This window comes from Zingiber officinale, chromosome 2A, assembly GCF_018446385.1.
Source record: "Zingiber officinale cultivar Zhangliang chromosome 2A, Zo_v1.1, whole genome shotgun sequence".
Classification (NCBI taxonomy): Eukaryota; Viridiplantae; Streptophyta; class Magnoliopsida; order Zingiberales; family Zingiberaceae; genus Zingiber; species Zingiber officinale.
Genome location: NC_055988.1, coordinates 114,780,537 through 114,795,788, shown reverse-complemented (window position 1 = coordinate 114,795,788; position 15,252 = coordinate 114,780,537). Strand labels below are relative to the sequence as shown.

The 15,252-nt window shown below is 33.3% G+C and overlaps 2 protein-coding genes across 2 annotated transcripts in view; one reads left to right on the top strand and one right to left on the bottom strand.

Moving 5' to 3' along the window:
• LOC122041977 (ATP-dependent DNA helicase MER3 homolog) overlaps window positions 1-437 on the bottom strand; it is a 99,287-nt gene extending 98,850 nt beyond the window's left edge. The window contains exon 1 of the mRNA XM_042601878.1: window positions 349-437. The gene's annotated coding sequence lies outside the window, so the exon portion shown is untranslated. The remainder of the gene's footprint in view (window positions 1-348) is intronic.
• Window positions 315-9,560, top strand: LOC122043920. The gene is made up of 4 exons (XM_042604483.1): window positions 315-446; window positions 6,025-7,943; window positions 8,103-8,621; window positions 8,744-9,560. The coding sequence occupies exons 1-4, from the start codon at window positions 315-317 to the stop codon at window positions 9,558-9,560; spliced, it is 3,387 nt and encodes a 1,128-aa protein (XP_042460417.1).
• Window positions 9,561-15,252: the final 5,692 nt, after the last annotated feature.

Below are 15,252 nucleotides of genomic sequence, written 5' to 3'. Positions count from 1 at the left end.
GAATGAGGCTTGACACACACTAGCAATCCAATAAAGTTGGAGCTTAACAAAAGAAAGTCGCATGGACAGTGCGCCAATCTAACTAGGAATTTCGCAAAGATGGTTGCTATGATCGAATAAAGGTTGTCCCTGGTTTCCCCAGGCCTTTCAAAGTTCACGCGAAAGGAAATCAATCCGATGTAAAAAACAACCATAAGAGATTCAAACCTTACACTGTGATTGACACGAATCGGCCTAGGGATTAAACATCTTGCCGATATCAAGGGAAAAAGAACTAATAAACAAAGAAAAAAGAGGATGACGAAGAGGAGGCAATGGCGAGGAAGCGCGAGGAGTCCAGTAACTTACTTCTCTTTGCGGTGAAGGATGACCGGCAAGAAGGACAAAGTTTCCTTCACATCGCCGGGAAGCGGAAAGAGATCAAGCAGAACCAGTCCGGACTCAGCGTACAGAGCTTCGACCACCCTTTTATACACAAACCTTTTGTCGGTTCCAAAATGTATTTTTTAAAGTCTCTATGTTATTCATCAACTGAAATAAAATTCAAATCGTATGGATAATAGGTTGATTAAAGAAATAGAACCAATAAAAAAAAGGTATTATGAAAATTAAATAAATTATTATTTTAAATTAAATATACAGTTTACCAAATTGAAGTTAAATATAAATTTTATTATAATTTGATAAATCCAATGAAACGCAATTGATTTACTAAAAGAAAATTAAACTGACTATTTGAATGGTAAACCCTCTTTTAAGAATGTTATAATTTTGCAAATGATAAAATATCATACTTCTTATTTCTAGTTTTATATTTAAATACATTTTGTTTCTATTTTTTTATAATTTTAAATGAGTAAGAATGATTTTTAAATATGTTTCAAGAAATTATGTATATTGGGGTAACCTATATATGAAAAGAGAATAAAATTAATTTATATTAATTCGATTATAGGTATCAAATAAAATTCATATTAGTATATAAAATTACATCAAATGGAGAGTCATCCTCGATATTATGGAGTTGTTATGAGTAATAAGGGAAATTAAAAAATAACAATGGTGTGCAATATAATATAATATAATATAATATAATATAATATAATTGCGTAATCGATTTATGTTTCCTAAATATTTATAATCTTTACATCCACAACATCAATTAATATCTAACTTCTCAAATATCTCAAATCTTATAACTAAATATTTCTCCTTCTCATTTGGACAAAACTTAAGATGAGCAACAATAAATTTTTTAGTAAACATATTTATATTCAAATAATAACAATAATAAATATAAATATAAGTCTCTACTAATTTATCAAAATAAAAATATTTAAAATTAAAGGAATATAAATTTGATTTATATCTTGAAATTTCAATATAATGATACTTCGAAATTTGACTCTTACCTATACAAATATAATAAACATTCTTTTAGACACATTTTTATAAACAAGAGGAAAAAAATAACGATGATTTAATCAATATACATTCATTCTATATTAAACAACCTCTCAATACATTTAAAAGTTAAATATATTTTTAAAAAATAATAATAATTATCACTTTTCCCCCTCCCTTTCATAAATCACCATCTTGTTCAATTTTTTTTGGAGTAATCTTGCATTCTCTATAAAAGGAAATCATATTTACTAAATCTTTACATTCTTTGATTTCTTTATCCAGCAATAATTACCAACTAACTGTAGGCCCCTTGGCGGGCGGCTAAAGGGGAAAAATAGCCTTGCAAAAATAACACGAACCTTCCTCAAACGTTATAGCTTAATTAAACTAACACTTGTATTTATTAAATAAGAAACTAGAAAGAAGAGGCACAACGAAGTTTACTTGGTTATAATTGGGGAGGTTGTTAATCCAAGGAAGTTGAAGCTCACTATCAAAGTCTCCTTTAGTCGAAGAAGCCTCTTACAACAGTTAAAACACTAAAAATGCAAAACTAGACAAAAGAAATTATTTACAAGTATTCTATCTGAACCATTTGAACCATGAATGTATTTATAGTCCTAGTCGGGGCGCCTGAAAGGGTTCCAAGTGCCTCCAGGGGGATAAAACTTTATCCCCGTCGTAACAAATCACATCAAACGTGATTTGCATAAAATTCTTGGTTCGGGCGCTTGGACCTAAGTTAATATTATGTTAACTGTTTGGTCCGAGTTCTTACTTCGGCTCCACTCGCTTGGGTCCGAGTCTTTTCGCTCCTGCTCCTGCTCCAGCTCCACTTACTTGGATTATTTCGGCCATCTAGAATAGGGCTCACCCGAGCCCATTTTGGCCTTCGAGCAATCTTCCGCTTCGACTTCTCGTCCCTCGGAAACATCATGCACCTCCTTCTCGTCTGCCCGTATACTCTTCCGTAGCATCACGTCCCTCGGACTCACTGAGCCCATCGGCTCTCTCCCGTATCATCCTTCTCGCTAGCTGCGTCTTTCGCTCGACTTCCTATGCTCCTAAGTTCCTGCACACTTAGACGTTAAAACCAACATGACCTAACCTGACTTAGTTGATCACATCAAAACTACCTTAGGGTACTAATAATCTCCCCCTTTTTTATGTAAACAACTCAAGTTAAGTTAGGATAAATAAACATAAAGAAATTATAACAAGATAATAAATTTACAACTCAATAATGTGCAAAAAATTAAATTTACCCTCCCCTAGACATAATATTTCCCCCCCCCCCCCCTTTGATCACATTAAATAGGATAATTTTAAAATAACTTTGGAAGATCTAAACTTAAACTCTAAGGAAAAAATCAGAAAAATTTTCATAAAAAGTTGAATTTTAAATATATTTTAAAAACTAAGTCATAGAAAATTTTCTAACGGATTGTTTGGATAAAGTCAAAAAATAAATAAATTTGCTAAAATAATTCTAACAAATATAATTTTTGTTAAATAAATTTTAACGATCAGAATTTTTTTAACAGAAATTTTGATAAACTATTTAAAGCATAAGTTAAATTGATTAAATGCGAAAAAATTGATTAAATGATTAACAGTTAGTTAATTAAACATTTTATTTCAGTAAGTGACTTTCAAGTTGTGGCGAGGCACTAGCCTTCTTGGATATTGGAACAACAACTACTTTTTAGACAAAGTCTTTTAAAGAAATTAAATATTTAACTTTATTTCTAAAAGTAAAAAATAATTAATTTAAGCATGTTTTTGGAACCCAATATAGGTTCCTTCCTACTGGGTTAATTAAAATTTTCTTAGGAATACATTTTCTAGATAATTTTCTAATTTTTCCCTTATAATATCTAAATTATCAATTTAACCCTTTATAGTTCCTGAAATTTGAAACAGATAAATTTAAACATGCAGAATTTTTTAGATTTTCCATTTGATCATTTAAATTTGCATTCTCAATTTTTAAATTTTTAAGATCCTCTATTTCTATTTTCAATTTTTCATTTATAGTTTTAATCTTGTCAAGGTTTTCTAATGGACAAGATATAGTTAAGGTTGATTTTAACTATTTATTTTCCTTTTCTAATTTACAGTAATTTTTCGATAATAGTTTTATAAACTGAAATAACTTGTCAGGAGGAAAATACCGTACCTGATTTACCTTATTGATCTCGCAATCTGAAGCTTTCCCTGAAGTGCTTCTTTCTTCCGATATTGCTCCCCCTTCATCAATACTCTCGATGCTCATTTCGGACGAGCTTGCTTCGTCTTCATCTTCTTGGTGACTTGCCATTAGCGCAAGTCCGACGAGGGCTTCGATTTCTGACTACATTTCATCACATGTCGCCTTTAGATTATGCTTGGTCTAGATTGGCTTCTTATTTTATTCTTTGTCCTTGCCCTTGTCCTTGCTCTTCAATTTATGGCAGTTGTCTTTCATGTACCCTTCTTCATTGCAGTGGTAGCACTCTACCTTTCTTTTCCTTTTTGTACCATGCACTTTATTAAATCTTTTAGATTTAAATAATTTTTTTAATCTACTTATCATGAATGTCATTTCATCGTCCTTGAGAGAAGATTTAGAATCTCGTTTGTCCATCTTTGCCATTAAGGCAATATTGTGCTTTGGCTCCTTCTTCAGATATGCACATCTCATATCATAGACTTCAAAAGTTAAAAATATCTCTTCTAGAGTACTTGATTCTATTGGCGCTGCGGGCCGGCAAGAGGGGAGGGGTGAATTACCTGAAACAGAAAAAGATACTCTCCTTATTCTTTCAACTCTTCTTAAAGTGCAACAATAATAATAAAATAAAAATGACAAAACTGAGGAAGAGACTCGGGATTGACTTGGTTACAACCTAGGTGGTTGTTAATCCAAGGCGATTACAAAGCTCACTAAGAATCTCCTTTTTTCTGAAGGCGGAGAAGCCTTTTACACACAATGGAAGCTCGAATAGTTGCTAGGAAGTTTATGTTAGAGTGTATACTAAAAGTCTGGTTTTTTATAAACATTTATTTTAAAATAAGAATCACATTAGTCAAATGTCTACATTTATGCTAAGTGTAGTTGTCCATTTAATTTATATTGTAGATAACATGGTGTGAGGAGACACACGGAAGTTCATACTATCAGTTTCTTATAAATTATAAATAGTTACTCACACTAAGATGGAATGGGATAAACCATTAGAGTGGTTGTAGTGTAATTAGGTATTAGTTTATCTTGACTAATAAATTACACTACACTACTACAAAATTAGCCTAAGGTGTCACTTTGGGTGCAACACTTTAGTAAATTGTTGTCATATATATCAAATTTTAAAAAAACATGCAACACTTTCAAATAAGTGTTGCATTATAATTAAAATACAACAGATTTTTTAGAAGTGTTGCCTTTGTTATTAGAAAACGAAACACTTTTTTTAGAAGGGTTTTGCAAATGATGAATGGCGGGATTATTTTTCACTCTGCCCGTAATTATTTTTCCGCGAACCACGAACCGCGAACCGCTAGCCACAGCAAATAATTACTCGCGAACTCTCCCCTATTCACGATCTCCCCTATTCGCGATGCCCCTCGCACAAAAGCCCTAGTGTCGCGATTTCCTCCTCTCCCTCCACCGAACTTCTCTGCCGCCAACCATAGACTCTCAACCTCCTCACTCTGTCTCTGCTACCAACCCTAAACTAGCAACCTCCTCACTCTATCTCCGCCGAACATCTCCGGCGAAGCCCTCTCTGCGAACTGAACATCTTCGCCGAGCTCTTCTTTTGGCCCTCTCGCAACCATTATCTTTCTCAGGTTAGCTCTTCTTTTATTTGCTTTTGTTTTTCTTGTATTTTGTTTTTCTTGTATTTTGTTGTCGTCGAACTGCTACCAAGGGTGTTATGTTTTTCCAGCTCTCTCAAGCTTGTTTTTCTCCCAATCCTTGCTCTTATTGTATTATTTTTCTTGTGTTATGTTGTTTTTCTTTAAAGGTTGGATCTTCTATTCTAATATTTACGAAATGAGTTATGCAAAATGAGACCACAACTTTAGATTGAACACTAATGAGGTATTTGATCATATTGTATCAAAGCATTGGGACTTAATTATTGCATATGATATTTTGTTAGAATGAAATGGTTATCTTCCAAGGGATTTTTTTTTGTTAGAATGAGTTTGGTTGAATCAACCCACTAAATTATTTTAACCCATTTTTAAAAGCCTTATAGGGTTTGCAAAAAGGATTTTAACTCATTATATATTTTTTTTTATTCTTGTAATGACATGAATCCGTAGTTTTCTATTGTTGTCCCTATTCCTTGAGGCTCCTAAAATTGAATTAGGTTTTTTTCTATTCCTATATGTATGTGGTATTATAATTTTATCAACCTTGCTTTGACTTGGGTAATTTTGTTACCAATAGAAAGCAGTAATGTGACATTACAAATGCATATATCTTTATCAAATTTCTCATAATATCTTCCTTTCAATTTAACAGTGGTGGTTTATGCTTGATAGGTGACCAAATTTGTCAAAGTCGATCCATTCATTTGCTCATACTATTAAAGATTGTTCTATCAATTTTTGTCTCTTTGTTACTAGTTTCAGAATTTTAGAGTGATGGGTGAAGATAGAAGTTGGATGTATTTTTCTATATGGGTGCCTGAATTTGAAAATGGGTTGTTCAACTTTCTGAACATATCATTTGCTAAAGCATCTTTGGGAGGTCAAATTAAATGTCCTTGTAGGCGGTGTAAAAATCGATATTTGTATCGTAGAGACGAGGTGTATAATCATGTGAAAAGTGAGGGATTTGTGGAAAATTATGATTTGTGGATTTTTCATGGAGAGGATCCATCATCATTGAAAACTGCAAGAGATTTAGATAACGATGTTCCAAGAATGCGTGATAACATTGATGAATTATTACATGATAGATTTAGAGATGTCATAGAGGAAACAAGTAATGTACAGCAAGGTCCAAATGAGGAAGCCAAAAAGTTCTATAGATTGGTTGAAGAGGGCAAACAAGAGCTATATCCTGGGTGCAAGAATTTTTCTAAACTTTCTTTCATCATTAGGTTGTTTATCTACAAGACACTTCATGGACTTAGTAATGCAGCATTAAATGATCTTCTACAGCTCTTAAGGGAAATGATTCCGGATGCAAAGCTTCCACCAAATTTTAATGAAGCTAGAAACATATTGAGGAATTTGGGTTTGGATTGTCAAAAAATTTATGCATGTCCCAATGATTGTATGTTATTTTGGAAAGAGCATGAAAATGATAATGAGTGTCATACATGTCATGCTTCTAAGTGGAAGCAATCACAAGAAAAAGATGGCAAGAAACCAAATAATGAGGCTGACAAAATACTGTCAAACATTCCAGCTAAAGTATTGTGGTATTTTCCTCTAAAATCCCGATTGCAAAGATTATTTATGTGTGCTGAATCTGCTAAGTATATGACATGGCATGATAGAGGGCGCCCTAAAGATGGTAATCTAAGACATCCGGCTGACGGGAAAGCTTGGAAAGAGTTTGATATGCTGTATCCTGATTTTGCAAAAGAACCTAGAAATGTAAGGCTAGGTTTGGCTAGTGATGGTTTTAATCCATTTCGAACAATGAGTATTGCTCACAGTACATGGCCTGTGGTGTTGGTTAACTATAATTTACCACCTTGGATGTGTATGAAGCCAGAGTACTTTATTTTATCTTTGCTAATTCCTGGCCCTGAATCTCCTGGGAATAATATTGACGTCTACTTGCAACCCTTGGTTGATGAGTTAAATGAGTTGTGGAATGATGGGCTAGAAACATATGATAAGTTAAAAAATGAAACTTTTCAAATGTATGCAGCCCTAACATGGACCATTAATGACTTCCCAGCTTATTCAATGTTGTCGGGTTGGAAAACTAAGGGAAAGTTTGCTTGCCCTTTGTGTAATTATGAAACTAGTTCTTTGTACTTGAATCACAGTAGGAAAACATGCTATATGGACCATCGCAGATTTTTAGACTTGGACCATCCATGGCGTCGTAATAAGAGTTCTTTTAATGGGCATACTGAGGATAGGCCACCTCCAACCCCTTTGTCTGGGGTTGAGGCTTTGAGAGACTTGTCTAGCTTTAAGAATGAATTTGGGAAGACTCAGAAGAAAAAAAATGATGCCACATGTCCTTGGAAAAAGAAGTCAATATTTTTTGAATTGCCATATTGGCAATTCAATTTATGTCGGCACAATCTTGACATGATGCACATTGAAAAAAATATATGTGACAGCTTGATAGGGACATTGTTGGATGTAGCTGGTAAGTCAAAGGATCATGCAAAAGCTCGATTTGACCTTATAGAATTGGGGGTTAAAGAAAAACTTCAACCTGAGCTATCTCTTGATGGTGAGCATGTTGTTTTGCAAAAGGCATGTTATGCTATGTCTCGAATTGAAAAAGATATTTTCTGTCGTGCCATAAAGGGAGTCAAACTGCCTTATGGGTGTGCATCAAACATAGCAAGGTGTGTACGCACTTGAGAAAGAAAAGTGACTGGTTATAAAAGTCATGATGCTCACATTTTACTACAATACCTGCTTCAAGTAGCGATTAGGAAATCCCTCCCCAAACATGTTGCAATCCCTTTGATTAGATTGGGTGCTTTCTTTCGATGTTTGTGTAGTAAGGTTGTTAAGCCTGAAGACCTTGATCAGTTGGAAATAGAAATTGTTGAAATATTATGCGAGCTTGAGAAGATATTCTTACCAGCCTTTTTCGATATTATAGTGCACTTACCGATTCACTTGGTAAATGAAGTTAGGCTTGGTGGACCAGTGCAATATCGATGGATGTTTTCTATTGAAAGATATCTGGGTAAATTAAAGTCTTATGTACAAAATCGAAGGTATGTAGAGGGGTCTATTGCTGAAGGGTATTTGATTGAAGAATGTGCAAATTTTTGTTCACGGTATATGGATGAATGCGTGAAGACTAGACTAAACAAAGGTGCTCAAGATTCAGATATGTCTTGTGTTTATTCAAATGAATCCAACTCAGTAGTTTTTAAAAATGCTGGACACCCTTTAGGAGGAAAGAAAAGAAGAAAAGGCAAACTCTTCACTCTAGATCCTGTGTGTGGTGAACAAGCTCATCGATATGCCTTATTCAATTCTGATTGCAAAGAGCTTGACGATTATATAAGGTACATAATTTAACCACCCATTATAAACTAGCTACATAAGTTTGCTATTTTTTTCAATAAATAATTAATCATATAATGAAGTGTACATCATTTGGTAATGTCCATGTTCTTGATTAATGCAGTGAACATCAACTTCATATTAATAGACAACCAGGAAGAAGTAGATGGGCACGAGCACAAAACCACAGCAATCAGTTTACCAATTGGCTGAGAGAAAAAGTGATTAACCATAGTGTCTCTGATCACATTTTTTTGTTAGCAAAAGGTCCATGTCCTACAGCTAGAAGATTTACTGGGTATTATGTCAATGGATATAGATTATATACAAAACTGCATGATACAAAATGTAAGACTCAGAATAGTGGAGTTTCTGTAATAGCATCAACTTCTAGCTTTGCAAGCTCAAGGGACAAAAATCCTGTGGTTGGAGATGTTGACTACTTTGGTGCAATAATTGAAATAATGGAACTCAATTATTGGTCCAAATCCAAAGTAGTTTTGTTACGTTGTGAGTGGTACCAAGTGGAGAAAGATGACTATGGTCTTCCTTGTATTAATATGAAGAAGCTGTGCTCTTTAAATGATCCTTATGTCATGCCTTCTCAAGTACATCAAGTGTTTTATGTACCAGATCCTCTAGTAGATGACCTTCAATATGTTATGAATCGTGTTCCTAGAGATCTATATGAGGGTGATTATGGTATAAATGATGGAAACACATACTGGTCTGAACTTCATGATAATGATGTATATCCAATTTCACAAGTTGGGGTTGAAGACATTCAGTTATCAAGAGAGGATATACGCCCAATCATTATTGGTGTAAATACAAATTTGGAAGACATAGATGGAGATGATGACAATGATGATGATTCTATTGATGAAACTTTATGGGATTCGATGAATGCCGATGAAGAACAAGAAGCTGATAATGATTGAATCATGATGTTGTAATGCTTGAACAAATGACAGTTGTTGTGATAATTAATGAACAAATGATAGTTAATGATTTGAATGTTATGTTGTTATAATGCTTGAACAAATCACGGTTAATGATCTGAATGTTAAATAAATTATGATGTTTCATATCATCTTGCTAGGGTATTCTCCTCTTATTTTATAATGTTATAAAATACTTTACACTAATGATTAAAGTTGCTGATTTCAGTTCTAGCAATTCAATCACTAATGGGAAATCAACGAAAGAAGGATGATTTAGAGAAAAATAGTATGACTGCGTATGAGAGAGTTAGAATGCTAAGGGTTCAAGAGAACAAAGCAAAAATGAGAGAGCTTGGACTGAAGGATACACAGATGTCTTTGGCGACCAGTACTAAATGCAAGAAAAAAAAATAGAAATCGTTGGGTACCAATGACTATGACGCTAAACAGTTTTTGGACAAAAATGGTGGTGGTCAGGATGATGAAGGCAGTTACACAGATGTTTTTGCTCCAATAAAGGTAACCAAGTATTTTGTTATGTACTTATGAGAACTTGAAAACTAATTTGTCTAGTCTTATAACATTAATAGTTGTGTTGCTTTGTTTGGTAATTCAATGTGTTCACATTCTATGATCTGTATGGTGTTGTACAGGCACCAACTGCCAGAAAAGAATACATTCCATCGATGTCTGTCCAAAAATATGTGGAGTTACGTAAGCAACATAGAACACCTCCTCCAATTAACAAGGAGTCACTAATTGCTTTGCGTGTGAAGGCAAGACACAATCAGATTTCTCATCAGGTTGTGCATGACAATGCTGCAAGAAATAAACTGAATGTAGATGCAACTACTGTTGGTGAAATACTCTCACGGACGAAACAATTAAAATCACCAATTGTGCAACCCAAAAAAGGAGATTCGATGGAAGTGCTCCATGACATAACAAAGCCCAGGATATCACTTATGAGAATTGAATCTCCCGATAAAGGTAAATATTTTCTCTAATATATTTGTTTTAAGGTAAATATTCAATATTTATGAGAATTGAATCTCTTGACACTGATTTAAGGATCTTTCTATCTAGATATTCAACTAGATCTTTAGCAGTTTGATTTCACAACATTTGAAAATTATGTGCCTTCAACATTTGGAAATTCTGTGTTGGTTTCCATCGATACTTAGCCTTCACAACATCTTTATTCTATTCCTCTGTATTAACCAAAATTATGTGCCTATTTTGTTTATTGGTGAATTCTAATCTGTGGATTAGTTATAAAAGTTATTGGAATTTTAGGGTTCATGCTTCTTATCATATGATACATTACAATTCAATAATTGGACTTTTCATATGAACAAGAAGTAAGAAGAATTAGTCAGAATTGATTTGATTTTGTTCAATATGATTCAATACAAATTATATCTTATATGGATTCATTTAAATGGTTGCCTATTTCATTTAAATGGTTGAATGTGATGTGACCAAGAGGTTAATCAGTTGGCAATTGTAAATATATAACTGTTGATCGATGGTGATTTGCAAATGTATATATGCAAAAGTTTAGACTTGGACATAAGCTATTATGAATGTTATAGCTTTTCATTAATGCCGCCCAACACAGAATGCTTTGATAATGCATTATTTTACATTTCATGGTAAAGTAGATGTTAACCTGGATGTTATAGAAGGGCATGCTTGGGAGAACAATGATAATGAAGAGCAAGATCAGATTGGAGGTGAAGATGGTGCAAATGACATAAATAAGAATGACATTGGATGTGAATCTGTGGACATTGATGAACAAAGTGTGTCTAGTGAAGATGACACCGAAGAACTTGATGAACAAGCACTTTTAAACATCCAGTCACAACCTAAAGGTATATATATATATATATATATATATATATATATATATATATATATATATATATATGTTATGCTTGTTCATATGCAAGATTTAGTTTTACATCATGATATCTAATTTCAGCTCAAGATGCTGCAAAAAAACGAGGGCCAACCATGATGCATCATGTTCACATTCGCGGAGCGGAAGAACGTAAAGTTATCATTTGCAATGAGTTTGGGCAACCTATTGGACCAGTGATACAACAGAAAAATGTTGTGATTGAGTTATCTCAATTTTTGGGCACAATAGGTCATGAGTATAAATATGCACCATTGGTTTATCAATCTTAGAAGAAGGTACCTGATAAAGAGAAGATGTGGGAGTATGTGTTGGTATGTATTCCACTTATTTTTTGGCACCTATTAATTATCTACCCATCTTTAACTATGCAATGATGTATATATGTGTGTATAGGAGAAATACATTATACCCGATGTATGTAAAAGTTGGGTGTTGAAAACAATCGGTGCTGCATGGAGAGGGTACAAATGTCGAGTGAAGCAAAAGCACTTCTTCCAGTACAAAGATAACAAGTCTAGATGGAACAATCGGCCTAAGACAATTCCAGAAAAGGATTTTCTTAAACTGTTGGGAGTATGGAACCAAAAGGATGTGAAGGTATATTCAGTACTATTCTTGTTGATATTCCTTTTCAATACTATCCTTCTTGTTTTCAACTCTTAATTACTTAAGCTACCAATTTGTTATACTTCTTTGTGTAGAAATGTTCAGCCCTTGCAAGAGAACGATGCAAGTCTCAAAGGAATAGGCACACAACTGGTCCGAAGAGTTTTGCTAGGGTTCAAGAGGAAATGGTAAAGATTTTCTTTTCTCAAACTTTGTTATGGTCTTATTGTTTGGTTTTAGTTGATAGCAATTTTTTAAATAGTATATACATTTGTCATCAAAACAGAAAAATGAAAATCCAGACAAGAACCCACCTTCTTTAGCTCAACTTTTTGAGCGCACACGCCAACGAGTAGAGGGAAGGCATTATGATGAACCGTATGATGACATTGCGAAAAATATTGTAACTGAATTACTCCACTTTCTCTTTATATAGATGTATATGTATTCACTATTGGGATTATTTTGACTGAACCCATTAATTATTTATGTAAAAAAACTATTGTTGATAATATTGTAGGAAGGTATGAAGAACTACAAGCCTCCAGCTACGGAAAGTGGTGATGCAGATCCTTTTCTTGCCATTATGGGCAAGGATTATGATGGACGTCGTAGACTTTATGGTAGAGGAGTTACTAGCAAGATGTTGAAGAAGGTTAGTAGTGCACCAACTTCATCATATATGGTGTCTGAGGAGGTCTTTGAGTCTCTAAGAAGTACTGGTGAGATTGAACAAAGATACCATAGAGATAAGGCAGAATTTGAGCACTTAAAAAAAAAATTGAAGCTAATAATAAAAGGCAAAGGTTAGAACTGGAAGAGATGCGGAAGGACATTGACCTTCAACGGGAAAAAATTGTTGAAGATACACTCAAAAAAGTTCTTGCAAAACTACCTCCAGAAATTGCAAGAAAATATTTTTCCTAAGGTATGCTATAGTTTTATATGTATTTTCTTAAGTATATGTTCAGTTACTTAATCTGCTTCAATTCTCTAGTAAACATCATGTTTGTTTATTGAAATCTGCTTCAATTCCTTATGTTTCAATTCCTTATGCTTCAATTCTCCAGTAAACACCATGGTTCACTATTTTTGTTGCTTGATCTTCCACGTTGTTTTGAGGCAAGCAAAGAGTTTGTGTTGTGATTCCGCTGTTGATACTTTAGTAGCATAGGCATGTTGAAATGAGAAAAAGAAAACTATCCTGAGAAAGAATCTGCTACTCTAGCTCTTCTTTCAATGTAAATACCAAATTTTCATAATCTGGTAGAGAACTGCATGTTCCTCTTAAATCCTGATCTATTCCTCTTTTCTACGTTACTTTTTGAAGTTGGACTTCTTCAAAAGTAGGTAAACACGGGATAAAGTGTGATATTGATTGCATAGATATCAATTCCTGTTATTGTTTTCTATGTGCAAGATATCTTTATTTGAACATAAAGCAATTAAATGTTGTTTCCTGTTCTGCTTTCAGAATGTGAAGGAAGGTGTCTCTGGGGAAAAATAGCAGTTAATTCACTTTGTTCATCGATGGAGAAATGTGTGACTTTGAGCTTAGAGAACCGAATGGATATGCTTTCAGCTGTTACTATGAAACCAAGCATTCTGCAGGTATATATGCAAAACATGATACAGTCCTTGAAAGTTTGTTAGGTGATCGAATTAGGTAATGTGCTTGTATGATTAAGGTAGTGATTGTTACAGTCCTTGAAAGTTGTTGATTTTTTTTTAAAAAAATCTTGATAGCCTGTTATTGGTTTTAGTATGTGCAATGCTAATGTCTGGTTTAATATTGAAAGTGCACAAGTATATTTATTTTTATTGGCATAATTGAATTATTTCTTTATATGTTCTTTATGTTGTGTAGCTTTACTGATTATTGTGTGCTGTTTTTTGTTTTCATGATTGGCAGGACATCGTTATGTCATTTTTTGGTGGGCACGTTCAATGCATGGACAAATGACTTTTGGGAGATTAATGAAGTAGTCAACCACATATTATCATTTGTTGGCTTTTTGTAAATGTATATATATATATAGTTGCCTTCTTTTTGGGGATTCATGAAGGTATTAATTGCTGACTTTTGTATAGTGCTTAGTTGGTTATATACTTTTAGATGCAACTTTTGTAAAATTCTTAATCAAAATATAGTGTGGTAAACTTTTGATGAATATAGTGTGGTAAACTTTTGCAATACAATGATCATATTTTGAATAATATATTTTGTACAAATGTGTTTGATTGGATAATAAAATTGGATTATCAATAATATATGGGTGAAAAAATAAGTGTTAATATTGATGGGTAAAAGTGTTACATTTTAAAATAAAACACAAATCAAATTGTTGCATATGTATCAATAAATGATGCGTTTAAGAGGTGAAAAATTTCATAGAAAGTGATGCATTTAATGAAAAAGTGTTGCATTATTAGGTTAAAAAATTATAAAAAGTGTTGCTATTAATAGTAAAAAATATTGCAATTGCTTAATAGTAAAAAAAAAAATGTTGTCGTTGGAAGAAAAAATTGTTGCACATAAAGAAGCGTTGCCTTTGCTATTTATCACGACAGTTTGAGAAAGTGTTGCATAAAATGACAAAAGCGTTGCATTATATCTAACATGACAGGACCTGATAAGATAAAATGAAAAGCGTTATCTTAGGTATAATGCAACATTTATATGACCAAAAATAACACTTTAGGGGTGATGTCTTAGCCTCAATTTGTAGTAGTGAGCTAGTATACTATGAGTGTATTAAGCAGGACCATTTGAGATAGTATTTTTTAATACTGACTATATAAAAGAACAAAACTTCTGTTATTATGGAAGTGTGTACTCTTAATCATGATATAATAACAAGCGCATATACTTAATATTTATTTTTTTAATTTATCAAATGGTGTGATTTAGCTCGTTAAATCAATAGGCCCGATAAGTTGGGAAATGATATTATTTATATGGTGTGTTGTTGATTATAGAATGAAACTGTGTCTTAGTAATCTAGGTTGATGATGTCCCCTTGAGGAGCTCATAAGGAGTGTAATGTAAACCCTGCAGGTGGACTTAGTCCGACATGACGATAAGGTTGAGTGGTACTACTCTTAGAGCTAGATATTAATTAAGTGAGTTGTCAGTAACTCATTTAATTAGAGGAC

What these genes read in the sequence shown, in the direction of transcription:
- LOC122043920 (XM_042604483.1), top strand. Translation starts at nt 315, where the DNA reads ATGGCGAGGAAGCGCGAGGAGTCCAGTAACTTACTTCTCTTTGCGGTG. An exon ending in TGTGCATCAAACATAGCAAG is followed by an intron (nt 7,944 to 8,102) that starts GTGTGTACGCAC and finishes ATGTTTGTGTAG; the next exon opens with TAAGGTTGTTAAGCCTGAAG. An exon ending in GAGCTTGACGATTATATAAG is followed by an intron (nt 8,622 to 8,743) that starts GTACATAATTTA and finishes TGATTAATGCAG; the next exon opens with TGAACATCAACTTCATATTA.